This window comes from Bombina bombina, chromosome 6 (assembly GCF_027579735.1).
Source record: "Bombina bombina isolate aBomBom1 chromosome 6, aBomBom1.pri, whole genome shotgun sequence".
Lineage (NCBI taxonomy): Eukaryota > Metazoa > Chordata > Amphibia > Anura > Bombinatoridae > Bombina > Bombina bombina.
The window spans coordinates 114737001-114755118 of NC_069504.1; the positions used below are offsets into that span (position 1 = coordinate 114737001).

An 18118-nucleotide genomic window follows, 5' to 3' on the forward strand; every position below is an offset into this window, starting at 1 on the left:
ACAAATATTCTGCCATTAAACACCTGACGTATTTCCTTCAAAATACAGTCAGAATTTATTAATGAACTTTTATTGTGATTATAAATATGTATATCAGTGGCAAATAGGTTTTAAAAATGTGGGGCTAAATGATATTTCAGAATGATGGAAAATATAGTAGCACATGAGTTTATTACTGAGAAAACACCCTCCTGCTTCAATGTTCTTCTAGTGTTTAGGTACTGAGATCAATATTTAGAAAGTGTTTTATTTTGTATTTTCTTTTAAACAAAGCAGCACAGAGTGGGGGGGGGGGGGGTTCAGACTGGCTAGTTTTTTTTAAATTAGATTTAATGTCAACTCACCCAGAGAAGTCTTCTTGATGCATGGTTATAATGATAGCCTCCACTGAGTCTCCTACTGAATTTAGTAATGGTTGAACAGCACTTCCCATAAGACTATATATTACCTGAAAAAAATAAGTGTTACAAAAGGAAAGGTATTCACTTAATATTCCCAGCATGCAAAATAAACAGGAAATCCATAAAAAACTAAATTTATGCATACCTGATAAATTCTTTCCAGGCATGGAGAGTCCACGATTCATTCCAATTACTAGTGGGATATTCACTCCTGGCCAGCAGGAGGAGGCAAAGAGCACCCCAGCAGAGTTGTTAATTGTCCCTTCCCTTACCCATAACCCCCAGTCATTCGGCTCAAGGGAACGGAAAAAGAAGATAACACAAGGATATAGAGGTGCCTGATGTTCTTCTGAATTTAAACAAGGGCGGGTCGTGGACTCTCCATGCCTGGAAATAAATTGATCAGGTAAGCATAAATTTTGTTTTCTTTCCTATGGCATGGAGAGTCCACGATTCATTCCAATTACTAGTGGGAACCAATACCCAAGCTAGAGGACACAGAATGAAAGGGAGGGAGAACAAGACAGTCGGACCTATACTAAAGGCACCACCGCTTGAAGAAACTTTCTCCCAAAGGAAGCCTCAGCCGAGGCAAAAGTATAAAATTTGTAGAATTTAGAAAAAGTATGTATAGAGGACCATGTGGCCGCCTTGCAAATTTGTTCCACAGAAGCTTCATTTTTGAAAGCCCAGGAAGAGGAGACAGCTCTACTTTTTACAAGACACAATCAGATCCAACTCCGGAACCCCCCACCTAAGGATTATCATTGTAAAAACCTCTGGGTAGAGAGCCCACTCTCCGGGATGCTAAGGAGCTCCCAGTACCTCCCTGGTGGTTGATGTAAGCCACTGAGGTAATGTTGTCCGACTGGAATCTGATAAACTGGACCAAGGTTAGTTAAGGCCAAGCTGTCAAGGGATTGAAGATTGCTCTCAACACTAAAATGTTTATAGGAAGAGAAGACTCCTCCTGAGTCCACAGGTCCTGTGCTTTTAAGGAGCCCCAAACTGCTCCCTAGCCTAACAGACTGGCATCCGTGGTCACAAGCACTCAGGAAGGCCTCAGGAAACATGTGCCCCGTGACAGATGGTCCTGTAAACTCCACCACAAGAGGGAGTCTCTTGTTAGGGGATCCAGATCTATCCTCTGCAAGAGATCAGAGTGGTCTCCGTTACATTGACTGAGCATGCATAACTGCAGAGGTCTCAGATGGAACCGAGCAAAAGGGATGATGTCCATGGAGGCAAACTTCAGACCAATCACCTCCATGCATTGAGCCACTGATGGATGAATAGCAGACTGGAGAGAATGGCACGAAGCAAGAAGTTTGGATTTTCTGACGTCCGTCAGAAACATCTTAATGGACATAAAATCTATAATTGTACCTAGGAAACACACCCTTGTATCCGGTACAAGGGAACTCTTTCCCAGATTCACTTTCCACCAGTGGGAAAGTAGAATAGACAACAACATGTCTGTATGAGATCTTGCTAGATGAAAAGATGATGTTTGAACCAATATCGTCCAGGTGAGGCCGCACAGCAATTCCCTGAGATGTGACCACTGCCAGAAGAGTCCCCAGAACCTTTCTGAAAATTCTGGGAGCTGTAGCAAGGCTAAAAGGAAGAGTAACAAACTAGAAATGTTTGTCCAGAAAGGCAAACCTAAAATACTGGTAATGATCCCGGTGAATGGGAACATAAAGATACGCATCCTTCAGATCTATGGTCGTCATGAACTGACCCTCTTGTACCAAAGGAAGAATGGAACGGATGGTCTCCATTTTGAAGGACGGAACCCTGAGGAATTGGTTGAGACACTTTAGGTCCAGGATGGGACAAAAAGTGCTTCCTTTTGGGAACTACAAATAGATTTGAATAGAATCCTAGACCCTGTTCCTCTAGGGGAACTGGAACAATCACTCCCAGGAAAGATATGTCCTTTACGCAGTTTAAGAAGGCTTCTCTCTTTATTTGATCAGCAGATAACCTTGACAGGTGGAATCTGCTCCTGGGAGGACAAGACTTGAATCCTATTCTGTAACCGTGGGACACTATGTCTACAGCCCAAGGATCCATTACCTATCCAAGCCTGCCGAAAAAAAGAGAGCCTGCCCCCCACTTGATCCAATAATGGATCGGGGGCAGTCCATTCATGCTGATTTTAAATCAGCAGAAGGCTTCTTGGCTTGCTTTCCTTTATTCCAAGGCTGACTGGACCTCCAAGAAGACTAAGATTGTTCCAGCTTGGAAGAGGAAGACTTTTGTCCCTTAAAGTTATGAAAAGAATGAAAATTAGAATTCTGGCGACCCTTAGGTCTATACTTTTTATCCTGAGGTAGGAAAGAGTCCTTTCTACCTGTAATTTCAGAAATTATTTCAGCCAGACCTGGACCAAATAAGGTTTTGCCCTTATAAGGCAAATACAAAAGCTTGGACTTGGATGTGACATCTGCAGACCAAGATTTTAACCAGAAATCTTAGCTCCCAGTCTAAGAACTTGCATGTTGGCATCACAAATAAAGGTATTGGTCAGCTTGAGAGCCTTGATCCTTTCTTGGATCTCCTCTATAGTAGTCTTCTCTGAGATTAGATTAGTCATCACACCAATAAGATGCTGTCCCCACAACTGTAGCAATACTAGCAACAGGCTGCCACTGTAATCCCTGATGAATGTACATTTTCGTCAAAAAAGCCTCAAGCTTCTTATCCATAGGATCCTTGAAAGACAACTATCTTCAATAGGAATAGTAGTTCTTTTGGCAAGAGTAGAGATAGCTCCCACTACCTTGGGCACTGTGCGCCACGAGTCACGTATAGAATCAGCAACAGGAAACATCTTTTAAAAACAGGGGACGGGAAAAGAGGAATCCCTGGTTTATCCCATTCCTGAGTTATGATATCTGCAATACGGTCTGGAAATGGAAACACTTCCATAGATGAGGGTACATCATATACCCTGTTAAGTTTACTAGACCTCTTTGAAAGAATCTGACTCGTCTGTTGTGGAGAATCCAAAGTAGCAAGAACCTCCTTTAAAAGTACTAAGAGGTGTTCCAACTTAAATATGAAATTAATCTCCTCTTAATCTGCAGAATTGGTCACTGCAGTATCAGAATCTGATAACTCGCCCTCAGAAGCCACTGAGGTATCATCCTCATCAGATAACTTAGAAATACTGACTAACGCAGCCTTAGCGGAGTCAGAACCCTTATTAACATTAATATTTTTGGATTTCTTCTTCTTCCGCTTATATAAGGCTGATGAAACAGCAGATGTTATCTGCACAGCAAAATCCCCTGGTAAATAACCACCCCCAGGAGGAAGTTGAGAGGAACCGCAGGGCACTTCATGTGAAACAGTATGGAATGTTTGAGGAGAAAGATGAGGCTCGGCATGGACAACATTATCCTAAGAGACAGACTCAGGAGGGGACATTTTGTCTTTTAACTGTAAAGTTGTATCCAAACATGTGGAACAAAATTGCACAGGAGGCACTATTTGAGCCTCCAAAGTAAACATTTTACAAAATTAGCTGCTATATTTTGTTCTGAATCCATTGTAGCACTGTGTGATAATTCCCACAGAATTAGACAAACTATCAAATAACGAGCAGAAAGAGTAAATTATAGTAATATACCCCCACAGCACTATTAAATCAGATGAAAAATGCTACCTCTATATCCTCCGACTAACTGAGGCAACTCACCACACCAGAACCAGGAGCTCCCACTAGTAACCGGATTCAAAGCAAAGGAAGGGCTGAGAGACAAGTCTAGCCGCCTGCCACCGTAGTCGATAGTTTTATATCACTCTTAGAAGCAGCTTCCAGCAGCACGCCACTCCTCTCTTCAAGCCGCTATGAAAATGAAGGCGGAAGAGCGGAGAGTCACGTGAGCGCAAAAGAAAATACAACTGCGCCACAGGATTCAAAGCACGCAATTTAAGCGCTATGTTAAATCTTTTAAGTAACTGAATCCCATTCTGCTCACAAGTCCCTTTACATAATATATACATAAAATAGATTTATGTATATTATGATGACTAAACTATAACCAAATTTTGTGAGTTTGGTTGCTATTTCCCAGAGTTCTATTTCCTCATAAAAACCTTCCAATCCCTCTATTTGCTTAAAATATAGGTCTAGCTAGGAACTATTTAGAAAACAAAAAAAGAAAAGAAAAGGAAATCTTGGAATGTGAATTTCAAAACCGCTTTAAAGGGATAGAAAGGTAAAAAATCCAATGTGCACAGGGGCATTTCTATTTGAAATAGAAGCATTTTTGCAACATATTTCCATCAGCAAAAATGCTTCTAATAAATGTTATTACTGTTTTTCTTTGGCATATGCATATATCCTGTGATGGTCATCAATAGCTTGAATGTCACAAATGAAGTCTTCAGAAGCAATACTTACCGCCGCCACCTCTCTGAGCATGCATAGTGTTTGAATACTGGTGCCTGTATACGGGATATGTGCAAATGCTGCTGAAAAAGAGCAATGACTTTACTAGAAGTATTTTGCTAATGAAAGTATATTGTAAAAATGCTTATATTTCAAATTTAAATGCACCCATGCATATTTCATTTTTGACCTCTCTCTTTAAGGCTGTATTAGGCCAAACATAGAAATGGTGAAACCTCCCTCTCTGCATTACTGCTATGAAAGATTGAGCATGAAGCCTTAATCATATTACCCAAGTGTACTCTGGCATGTTATAACAACTGGAGGTTCTTGGTTTTTAAAGGGACAGTCTAGTCAAAAATAAACTTTCATGATTCAGATCGTGCATGTCATTTTAAACAACTTTCCAATTTACTTTTCTCATCAATTTTGCTTTGTTCTCTTGGTATTCTATGTTGAAAGCTAAACCTAGGTAGACTCATATGCCTTTTATCTGAATGTATTGCCATTTTTTCAAAACTAGAGGGTGTTAGTTCATGTGTGACATATAGATAACATTGTGCTCATGCCCGTGGAGTTAACCTAGTAGTCAGCACTGATTGGCTAAAATGCAAGTCTGTCAAAAGAACTTAGAAAAGGGGGCAGTCTGCAGAGGCTTAGATACAAGGTAATCACAGAGGTAAAAAGTATATTCATTTAACCGTGTTGGTTATGCAAAACTGGAGAATGGGTAATAAAGGGATTATCTTTTCTTTTTTTTTTTTTAAATCAAAGTTTTTTTATTTAAGGTATTTAGCAGAACAAGATATATGTCAGTACAATAGGTGCGCCATCTCTATGACAAAAAAAGAAGAAGACAAAAACAACAATCTTCTATATACAATACACTTCAGAAATAGTTCACCTAAATTCCAAGGCAACATCTCAGAGAGTATATGAACTTGTATAATATATCATAACATGTATGAGTACTACGATAGCCATTACTAATGCAAGAGTGGTACACCAATTTGATACCTTAAAGTTTTTGTATATTTTCAAAATTACTGATGTACCTCTTTAGATGAATGAACTGCCTATTAGGAGGATAATTTATACTGGAATATTTAGAATAGTGGCATATAATATGAGAGGTACAGTACTTTATTATCATGTAATAAACTGCCTATTAGGAAGATAATTTAAACTGGAATGCTTAGAATAATGGCATAGAAGTAGGAGAGGAACAGTGCTTTAATAAAATATAACTATGATAAAGGCTTATAGGCTGTGTAGGAGCAAGTCTAGCTCAGATGTATGCTTCCATATTACAAAATGGATATAAGAAAGCTCCTTCATTATGGTATAATTCCAATAGCTGTAGATAAGACATATGGCTTTATACAATGAGGCATTGTGACTTAATATATGTAGAGCAGTAAGAAGCTGTATAGCATATGGTAGTACAGGCACGTGAACAAATAAACCTCTAATATGACTCTGGGGTCCCATGAGAAATATATATTAAATATAACCAGTGTGAAGGAGATTATCTTACATGACCGAAGGGACTAAAATAATTGAGATATTATCCGGTAGTAACTAACGTGTGTTGAAAAGACAGTATTAGCTATTGGCCATATAAGGGTCTGGATATATTCGCAAAATACAACCAATTGAGAGCTCTATCTACAGCCCAAAATACTTTCTAATGACAAAGGGTATATGTAATGAACTTAACTTGTAGTTAATACTTGTAGAACCCAACATCAACATTATGATTAACGTTAAATCTAACTGTAACACAAATATTAAATAAATCCTAGTCATGTCACTGAACCCCAGTAACAGTGGTAAGTCCAGAATAGTTCAGAGGCCAACAGCTTTGTAGTCCCCTTGCTCTAAGGTCGGATCTATTTAGCCTACACCTCTCTTGGGCAGCGGTTCCGTTGGGATAGAATATCGGAAGAAAAGTTCAAACCCCACACGAAGAGTCTCAATGCCCGGGGAACACCGCTCACTTAGTGCTCGAGGTCCTGTTACCTGTAGATGGGTATGTAGTCTGGGATTCGTGAAAGGTACCGACCTGCGATACAATCCATGGTTCCAAGCCCCTCTTTGTGTGAGCCATACTGTGAGACGTTGATCTGGGTTATACATAGCTCCGCCCGTAAGCTTCCTCTCGCGTACCCGGAGGACGGCCGGGCCATCACGGGTTTCAACCACACCAGACTCTGCATATGGGTTATCAATGTAAGTGGAAGCTTCACGTCCCAGTACAAAGCTGTATGTTATAATCTCCTCCTGAACGGGAGTATGTCCCCGGGTCGATGTTTCCTCAGCTGTCAGTCTTAGATCCGCAAAAGAGTTGTAGTTCACTTTGGCAATTGGTGTAGCTGTGAATAGATCATTATGTACACCGGCTCCACATTTAGGTATGTCGCCATATTTCTCTTCTCTTGACAAGCGTATTGTGTGCGTGAGGTCTTCAAAATTACAGCAGATCTGGAGATCCAGATCTTGCAAAAGAGCCTGTATCTGCAAATACATATCTTCCTCCATGTGAGAATAGATAAATTAGCAAATTGATAGCGTCCCCTCCACAAGCTTTATGTAGCAGATGAACACTGCTTTACCCGGTTAAACCTGGAACCCGGGGGGGGGGGGGATAGATGTTATCGTGAGGTAGGCCGCCGCAGCTCCCCAGCTTGGTTAACTCAGCTTCTACTCAATCCTTTTTCATGAAAATGGTGTATTTTGATGCAGCAGTGATTCCCAACCAAATAATCCAATATACGAAATCTAAGTCTATGTGTACGGTTAGGTAAAAACTTCCAAGTATTCAGAGAGAGATCGGAGCTCAAAAGTTATGCATCTTATCTTGGCCTCGGCTTAGTCACGCCCCCCAGGGATTATCTTTTTAAACAATTAAAGTTCTGGTGTAGACTATCCCTTTAAGGCATGAAAGACTATTTTATGGGTAAAGTGAATTGCTGGGATAACTGCTTTCCAGTAAGATGCACTTGAGACTGAATAATGGCATCTGTGGGGATTAATGTATATTCCAGCTAAATTAAATCCTCTAGCATAATCTGCCTCTTTGTAACCACTTAATTTTTTTTAGGATAGGGCTATTTCAGCTTCATAGATCTCATGAGAAACCTGGCAAATGGAAGAACCAATAGTTTCACAGACTTGAGTTTCTGTGTATAGCAAAATCATAAAACATGACAAAGAATACTAAGAGGGGGGCGGAGCCGGAACTCCGTCTAAGATGGCCGCACCTTACTAACGCTCCTGAAAGTGGTGAGCTGTAAGGCGTCAAACCGGCACATATAGTTACTAAACGGATCCAAAAGAGGTGGAAATAGACGACCTATTGTGAGATCTCACTGTCGCTACCACTAAATATTCTGTCACTTAACCGAAACCACTGCTGTGATAGCGGCGTACACAAGCCTAACTTCTGCAGCATGGCCGAAACCTGAAACGGAGAGACGCAGCAGTTGGGATTCAGCACACACACCACAAATGGATAAGCGATACACAAGTACATATTTAGGCACACAGCCTAATATCATGAATCGCACCCAGGAAATACCTAACGCTACACTAGAAGCTGTGCAGGTGGCGACCACGCGGTAAACAGAGCTACATATATGTTGTGCAAGGATACTCAAACAAGCTCATGATGTGATAAATCTACATAATACTAACATCTGATCTATCTGCAGCCTTGCATATTATGAAATCTTTTCAATAGAACGTGACACAATGTAAAGCAGTTCAATGTTTCTTTTAAAGGCCTATACTTCAATATCTCTATATAATATCACCTATTTGCAACTCTGTGAAACCCCACAAAATGTCAGGGAGAGATTTGGGAATCAGTGCATTGTGTTACCCTCACCAGTCTCTAGATATGGCTTCTAAAAGGCTTACTAAACAAGACAAAAATACCAAAGCCAATACAAACAATGTGGATGCCTTCTTTAAAGCTGTAGATAAACAGAAACCCACAGAAGAAATGTATGATTATACCACAGACACAGCACAAGATGACAATTGCACTTTGCTCCATATTCCTGATAAAGACACAGATTCAGATACAGGAGGTCCCATTACTCTCAAAGCTATGGAAACGCTTATAAATCAGGTAAAGTCCTGCATAAAAGAAAGAGTGTGCGGATCTCAAGAGAGATTTAAATGATCTAGGAATGGAAGTGGAAACTCTTGAAGGAGACAGAGAGGAAATAGCCTCATAAATGTTATCTCAAACAGAACAAGATGTAACAATATACAGATAAAAGGAATACCCGGAACCGTTTTGGGCCCTCATTTGCGTAACTACCTAGATGGCTTGTTTTGATCGTTACTGGGTGATGAGCATCCAGATGTCCCCACTATACAAATGGAAAGGGCACACCGTTCTCTAAAGCCAAAACCAGCAGATAATAACCCACCAGAGATATAGTAATATGTTTTGCGAAGTTCCAGGAGAAGGAATTTATACTACAACAAGCACGCAAACAACTAACTTTCCAATATTAAGGCGCAAAAATTAAGTTCTTTGCTGATCTTTCAATAAGAACATTGCAAAAATGAAGAGAATTCAATGTCCTGACTTAACACCTTCGCAACCTAAACATGCCCTACAGATGGGGGTTTCTTGTACAAATTCAGGTTGTTAAGAATGGCAGGAGATTTGACTGCGCCCATGTATCAGACATTACCTCCTTTTGCAGCAAGCTCCACATAACTCCACCGAATACAACTTCAACAGACTCAACAACACCTCCAACCTCGAAAAGTCTGTCTCCTCAAGCCTCAAAACACAGATGGTGGAGTGACATTGCCAAAAATCCTCCCAACAAGAGACATCAACTCCAAGACCTTTAATATACATCCTCTGTAACCTGATTCTAGACCCGCACGGATGATACGTGTAATTTTCTAAAACTCCTTTTTCAGGACAGGACAAATACCTAGCCATGTATGAGATACTCTGAGAAATCTGGACAAACATCTACTAGGCTACATTTAGAGCCTACCAGGAACTGTATAAAGCTTGAGTCACCCCTCTATATCCTTTATACTAATCAGTACTAAGTTAATACAACTGTGGTTCTGTTTCATGTTTACAAGAAACTCAATATGCTAATTATTAGATAGCTACCTACTATTTGAACTCATCTGCAATTAAAGGATCTTAACTTTTGTAGATATATTGTATAGACATCTATTAAACCATAACAGCAAAGGTTCACTTAGATAAATAAGAGTGTTATGCTAAGCGTTACATCTGGCATAGAGGTCAGACATATTTGATTCAAGATCAGACTTTATTTGGTTAAACTTATTTGTTTGTAACCAGCTCACGTGAAATGAAGTGTATTACAGACAGAGCCAGGATGTCAAATTCAAAAGTTTATGGGCCTCTCGGCTCACAAGTTATTTAGCTCACAAGATTTATAGTTTAATATTGTTAGTAATTGTTGCTCTGTTAGCATATTGTTGTTCCTTTTTTTTTTCTTTTTAGGTATTTCAAGTTCAAGTTTATGTGGCAAAGAATACTAAGAGAACAAAGCAAATTTGATGATAAAAGTCAATTGGAAAGTTGTTTAAAATTGAATCATGAAATTTTAATTTTGACTAGACTGTCCCTTTAACTTTACCCACACTGTACTTAAATGCCCACCGGGGTGATTCCATGGAGATAGACCATGAGGTTTGAGGAATGCATGAAGTTGATAACAAAGGTAAATATAAATAAATACATGTGGGGAATCGCATCATCAGTTGCAATTTCATACCAGTAACATTGGGGGGGTTAAAAGCAACCCCTAGAACTCTCACTGATAGCCACGTACCTCCATATTAAGTGGCTAGTTATGAATTATATTTTTTTATGTGCTCGTCCACTAGTTTGCGACTAAGCCCTTTAACTTCCTCATTTGTTATTGATGAATAATGGATGAGGTGAGCATCTCAGCCCATGTAAATCATTTAGGTTTTTCATGTTTTCTGGAAAATTGTACTTTTATTCTCAATGTGTGGGCTTCATGCTGTTTATTATTGTCTCTAAGTTCAATGGTTGTGATTTCTAAAAAATGTATCAAATATAAATATTAAAAAAGCATTTTGTTTATACAATTCCAATAAGAATCATTAATCCTCTATAGCATTTTATGCTCACAAAGTACATTTTAAGAACTATAGATATTTTTGGAAACGAAAGCCATATGGAAGGTTATTTGTTGGCCAAAGATTTTTGCATCTATGATGTGGTTAAGAAGCAAATCTAAAACTGCACTTTGTGGGTTTTGTTCCGTCACTAGTAACCCACATAAGCACAGATGCCAGAGTGATGCAGGGTTTAATCAGGTAATAATATATAACTTTATTTTCTTCAGATAAAACACTGAATGGAATAAAGAATGTGGAATGTGCTGTCATATAACACCCAAGTGAACAAGCACCTCTATTAAACAATGCTTTTTCATTGGAATAGGTTATAGTAATGTATTACATTGTTGTTGTAAACAAATAAAAAGCTTTATGATGCTTATTTAAAGGGATATAAAAGTGCAAAAAGAAAATGCTAGTATGTTAGAATAGGTTATTATTGCACTATTGCTTGCATGTAGCCATGAGTTTAACACCTGCAAAGGATTAAACACACAGTTAAAGTAACCTCCAGAGCAGCAATGTGCACTACTGGAAGCTGGCTAAACACACCTGGTGAGTTAATCAAAAGAGACAAATGTGTGTAGCCGCCAATCACCCAACATAAATGCATATTCTTTTCTACAAATGATACTAAAAGAACAAAGTAAATTTGCCAACAGAAACGCATTTAAAAGGGTTTTAAAATTACACTCAACCTGAATCATGCAAGTTTCATTTGGGCTTTCCTATCCTTTTTAAAGAAAACTACACATCTCTTCATCTCAAGGTTTAATTATCTGTCTGTACCTCAGAGTACACAATTCCAGTATTCCTGATCTACTCTTCATGATGTTTTTTATAGTGATGTTTGTTCATGACTTAATACAGAGCAAAAACAGCTGCCTGCCTGTCATGTATTGATTCATTTATAATAGCAAGTGAACCTCTTACCTTTAAGGCAGCAGAAATCGTTTCCTTAGCAGTTGGCGGGAGTGCACTTTGTCCAGATATAACCTTAGGGAAGATATAAAATACATATATGAAATATTAAACTGAATGATCCCTATGAGGCTTTTCACAAGACGCTTTCATTACTTTTACCTGACAATCAGAAAACACATCTGCTAAAAATAGGAAAGAATGAAATGAAATTGGTGCTATCCAACTAAGATTTTTCGCAATTGAACTAATGCAACAGAAATGAAACTGAGATGTAAAAACGTTTATTTTTTTTCATGCTGTAATGGTAAAAATATAAAGTCAACAATATAAATAACTGCTAACATTTTGCTGCAGATTTTTGGACGGTGGTCTAAGGAAGAATGACTTTGTGGTCTAAGATAAGATTTGGGCAGTCTTGTGATGGGGTCTGGGTAGTATATAAGTCGGGTATGAATAAAAAGGGCTTGAAAAGCAAAGAACAGTCCAGGCTGTCTATCAAAATCTGGGAAATGTCAAGAGAAGACTTAGGACCACTGTCTTTATACAGTGTAGGTTTCTCTTTTTCTCAATAAGGGAGGCTCAGGCAAAAACTATTTTAGTAGGTGTCTCGCAGACTGAGAAGAGTGTGCTACATTATACCTAAATGCTTAGTCAATACAGCCTATGATTGGCTCTATTGGTCTAACTTCCCCTTTAAAAAAGACCAGACAAAGAAAGCTGAACCAAATGTGTATAAAGAGAACTTTACATTTAGCGCATGTACAAAAACAGAATTTATGCTTACCTGATAAATTACTTTCTCCAACGGTGTGTCCGGTCCACGGCGTCATCCATTACTTGTGGGATATTCTCCTCCCCTACAGGGAATGGCAAGGAGAGCACACAGCAAGAGCTGTCCATATAGTCCCTCCCAGGCTCCGCCCCCCCCAGTCATTCGACCGACGGTTAGGAGAAAAAAAGGAGAAACTATAGGGTGCCGTGGTGACTGTAGTGTATAGAGAAAGAAATTTTTCAAACCTGATTAAAAAACCAGGGCGGGCCGTGGACCGGACACACCGTTGGAGAAAGTAATTTATCAGGTAAGCATAAATTCTGTTTTCTCCAACATTGGTGTGTCCGGTCCACGGCGTCATCCATTACTTGTGGGAACCAATACCAAAGCTTTAGGACACGGATGAAGGGAGGGAGCAAATCAGGTTACCTAAACAGAAGGCACCACGGCTTGCAAAACCTTTCTCCCAAAAATAGCCTCCAAAGAAGCAAAAGTATCAAATTTGTAGAATTTGGCAAAAGTGTGCAGAGAAGACCAAGTCGCTGCCTTACATATCTGATCAACAGAAGCCTCGTTCTTGAAGGCCAATGTGGAAGCCACAGCCCTAGTAGAGTGAGCTGTGATTCGTTCAGGAGGCTGCCGTCCGGCAGTCTCATAAGCCAATCGGATAATGCTTTTCAGCCAGAAAGAAAGAGAGGTAGCAGTAGCTTTTTGTCCTCTCCTCTTACCAGAATAAACGACAAACAAAGAAGAAGTTTGTCTGAAATCCTTTGTTGCTTCTAAATAGAACTTTAAAGCACGGACTACATCTAAATTGTGTAACAAACGTTCCTTCTTTGAAACTGGATTCGGACACAAAGAAGGAACAACTATTTCCTGGTTAATATTCTTGTTGGAAACAACTTTTGGAAGAAAACCAGGCTTGGTACGCAAAACAACCTTATCTGAATGGAACACCAGATAGGGTGGATCACACTGCAAAGCAGATAGTTCAGAAACTCTTCTAGCAGAAGAAATAGCAACCAAAAACAGAACTTTCCAAGATAGTAACTTGATATCTATGGAATGTAAGGGTTCAAACGGAACCCCTTGAAGAACTGAAAGAACTAAATTTAGACTCCAGGGAGGAGTCAAAGGTCTGTAAACAGGCTTGATTCTGACCAAAGCCTGTACAAAAGCTTGTACATCTGGCACAGCTGCCAGTCGTTTGTGTAACAAGACAGATAAAGCAGAAATCTGTCCTTTTAGAGAACTCGCTGACAATCCCTTATCCAAACCTTCTTGGAGAAAGGAGAGGATCCTGGGAATTTTAATCTTACTCCATGAGAATCCCTTGGATTCACACCAACAGATATATCTTTTCCATATTTTATGGTAAATCCTTCTAGTCACAGGTTTTCTGGCTTGGACCAGAGTATCTATCACTGAATCTGAAAACCCGCGCTTGGATAAAATCAAGCGTTCAATTTCCAAGCAGTCAGCTGGAGAGAGATTTGGATGTTCGAATGGACCTTGTACTAGAAGATCCTGTCTCAAAGGTAGCTTCCATGGTGGAGCCGATGACATATTCACCAGGTCTGCATACCAAGTCCTGCGTGGCCACGCAGGAGCTATCAGAATCACTGAGGCCTTCTCCTGTTTGATCCTGGCTACAAGCCTGGGAAGGAGAGGGAACGGTGGAAACGCATAAGCTAGGTTGAACAACCAAGGCGCCACTAATGCATCCACTAGAGTCGCCTTGGGATCCCTGGATCTGGACCCGTAGCAAGGAACCTTGAAGTTCTGACGAGACGCCATCAGATCCATGTCTGGAATGCCCCATAATTGAGTCAACTGGGCAAACACCTCCGGGTGAAGTTCCCACTCCCCCGGATGAAAAGTCTGACGACTCAGATAATCCGCCTCCCAGTTGTCTACTCCTGGAATGTGGATTGCTGTCTGACTGGAATCTTATGAATCCGGCCTTCGCTAGTTGAGGCCAAGCCCGGAGAGTATTGAATATCGCTCTCAGTTCCAGAATGTTTATCGGGAGAAGAGACTCTTCCCTAGACCATAGACCCTGAGCTTTCAGAGAATCCCAGACCGTGCCCCAGCCTAATAGACTGGCGTCGGTCGTGACAATGACCCACTCTGGTCTGCGGAAACTCATTCCCTGGGACAGGTGATCCTGGGTCAACCACCAACTGAGTGAGTCTCTGGTCATCTGGTCTACTTGAATCATTGGAGACAAGTCTGTATAGTCCCCATTCCACTGCTTGAGCATGCACAGTTGTAATGGTCTTAGATGAATTTGAGCAAAAGGAACTATGTCCATTGCTGCAACCATCAACCCTACTACTTCCATGCACTGAGCTATGGAAGGCTGCAGAATAGAGTGAAGAACTTGACAAGCGTTTAGAAGCTTTGACTTTCTGACTTCTGTCAGGAAGATCTTCATTTTTAAAGAATCTATTATCGTTCCCAAGAAGGGAACTCTTGTCGACGGAGACAGGGAACTCTTTTCTATGTTCACCTTCCACCCGTGAGATCTGAGAAAGGCTAGAACAATGTCTGTATGAGCCTTTGCTTTGGAAAGAGACAACGTTTGGATTAGAATGTCGTCCAGATAAGGTGCCACTGCAATACCCCTTGGTCTTAGAACCGCTAGAAGGGACCCTAGCACCTTTGTGAAAATCCTTGGAGCAGTGGCTAGCCCGAATGGGAGAGCCACGAACTGGTAATGCTTGTCCAGAAAGGCGAACCTTAGGAACTGATGATGATCTTTGTGGATAGGAATATGTAGATACGCATCCTTTAAATCCACGGTAGTCATAAATTGACCCTCCTGGATTGTAGGTAAAATTGTTCGAATGGTTTCCATTTTGAAAGATGGAACTCTGAGAAATTTGTTTAGAATTTTTAAATCCAGAATTGGTCTGAAAGTTCCCTCTTTTTTGGGAACTACAAACAGATTTGAGTAAAACCCCTGACCTTGTTCCACAGTTGGAACTGGGTGTATCACTCCCATCTTTAACAGGTCTTCTACACAATGTAAGAATGCCTGTCTCTTTATTTGGTTTGAAGATAAGTGAGACATGTGGAACCTTCCCCTTGGGGGTAGTTCCTTGAATTCCAGAAGATAACCCTGAGAGACTATTTCTAGTGCCCAGAGATCCTGAACATCTCTTGCCCAAGCCTGAGCGAAGAGAGTCTGCCCCCTACAAGATCCGGTCCCGGATCGGGGGCTACCCCTTCATGCTGTTTTGGTAGCAGCAGCAGGATTCTTGGCCTGTTTACCCTTGTTCCAGCCTTGCATTGGTTTCCAAGCTGGTTTAGTCTGGGAAGCGTTACCCTCTTGTCTAGAGGCTGCCGAGTTGGAAGCCGGTCCGTTCCTGAAATTGCGAAAGGAACGAAAATTGGACTTATTCTTAGCCTTGAAAGGTTTATCTTGTGGGAGGGCATGGCCCTTTCCCCCAGTGATGTCTGAAATAATCTCTTTCAATTCTGGCCCAAAAAGGGTCTTACCTTTGAAAGGGATATTAAGCAATTTTGTCTTGGAAGATACATCCGCCGACCAAGACTTTAGCCAGAGCGCTCTGCGCGCCACAATTGCAAACCCTGAATTTTTCGCTGCTAACCTCGCTAACTGCAAAGCGGCGTCTAAAATAAAGGAATTAGCTAACTTAAGTGCGTGAATTCTGTCCATGACTTCCTCATACAGAGTCTCCCTACTGAGCGACTTTTCCAGTTCCTCGAACCAGAACCACGCCGCTGTAGTGACAGGAATAATGCACGAAATAGGTTGCAGGAGGTAACCTTGCTGTACAAAAATCTTTTTAAGCAAACCCTCCAATTTTTTATCCATAGGATCTTTGAAAGCACAATTGTCCTCAATAGGAATTGTCGTGCGCTTGGCTAGAGTAGAAACCGCCCCCTCGACCTTAGGGACTGTTTGCCATGTGTCCTTCCTGGGGTCGACCATAGGGAACAATTTCTTAAATATAGGAGGAGGGACAAAAGGTATGCCTGGCTTCTCCCACTCCTTATTCACTATGTCCGCCACCCGTTTAGGTATCGGAAAAGCATCAGGGTGCAAGGGGACCTCAAGGAACTTGTCCAACTTGCACAATTTTTCTGGGATGACCAGATTGTCACAATCATCCAGAGTAGATAGAACCTCCTTAAGTAATGCGCGGAGATGCTCTAATTAAAATTTAAATGTCACAACATCAGGTTCTGCCTGCTGAGAAATTCTTCCTGTATCAGAAATTTCCCCATCTGACAAACCCTCCCTCACTGCCACTTCAGACTGGTGTGAGGGTATGACAGAAAAATTATCATCAGCGCCCTCCTGCTCTACAGTGTTTAAAACAGAGCAATCACGCTTTCTCTGAAATGCTGGCATTTTGGATAAAATATTAGCTATGGAGTTATCCATTACTGCCGTCAATTGTTGCATAGTAACAAGCATTGGCGCGCTAGAAGTACTAGGGGTCGCCTGCGCGGGCATAACTGGTATAGACACAGAAGGAGATGATGTAGAACTATGTCTACTTCCTCCATCTGAGGAATCATCCTGGGCAACTTTACTATTTGTGACAGTACTGTCCTTACTTTGTTTGGACGCTATGGCACAATTATCACACATATTTGAAGGGGGAACCACATTGGCTTCCATACATACAGAACATGATCTATCTAAAGGTACAGACATGTTAAACAGGCTTAAACTGGTTAATAAAGCACAAAAACCTTTTAAAACAAAACCGTTACTGTCTCTTTAAATGTTAAACAGGGAACACTTTATTACTGAATATGTGAAAAACTATGAAGGAATTATCCAATCTTTACCAAATTTTCACCACAGTGTCTTAATGCATTCAAAGTATTGCACCCCAATTTTCAAGCTGTTAACCCTTAAAATGTGGAAACCGGAGCCGTTTACAATTTTAACCCCCTTACAGTCCCAGCCACAGCCTTTGCTGCGACTTCACCAATCCCAGGGGGGTATACGATACCAAATGAAGCCTTCTAGGAAGGTTTTTAGTGGATTCCAGACCCTCACACATGCAGCTGCATGTACTGTACTCAAAAGTAACTGCGCAGTAATGGCGCGAAAATGAGGCTCTGTCTACTACAGAGAAAGGCCCTTCCTGACTGGGAAGGTGTCTTAACAAGTGCCTGGCGCTAAAAACGTTCCCCAATGTTATAAAAGTGTGAAATTCAACTTCAAACTGCATATAATACTTAAATAAAGCAATCGATTTAGCCCCTAAAAGTGTCTACCAGTTTATAGCCCATAATAAGCCCTTTATTCTGTTTGAGGCTAAGAAAATGGCTTACCGATCCCCATGAGGGAAAAATGACAGCCTTCCAGCATTACACAGTCTTGTTAGAAAAATGGCTAGTCATACCTTGAGCAGAAAAGTCTGCAAACTGTTCCCCCCAACTGAAGTTCTCTCAGCTCAACAG

At 40.7% G+C, this 18118-nt stretch overlaps 1 protein-coding gene across 2 annotated transcripts in view; it reads right to left on the bottom strand.

Annotated features, from left to right (window-relative positions):
• Positions 1–18118, bottom strand: part of COG5 (component of oligomeric golgi complex 5) — a 1291144-nt gene that overhangs the window by 185421 nt on the left and 1087605 nt on the right. For both annotated transcript variants that reach the window (XM_053716572.1, XM_053716573.1), the window contains 2 exons: positions 11905–11967; positions 345–448 (listed from right to left, as the gene is read on the bottom strand). In XM_053716572.1, the coding sequence (XP_053572547.1) occupies positions 345–448; positions 11905–11967 (167 nt within the window). The remainder of the gene's footprint in view (positions 1–344; positions 449–11904; positions 11968–18118) is intronic.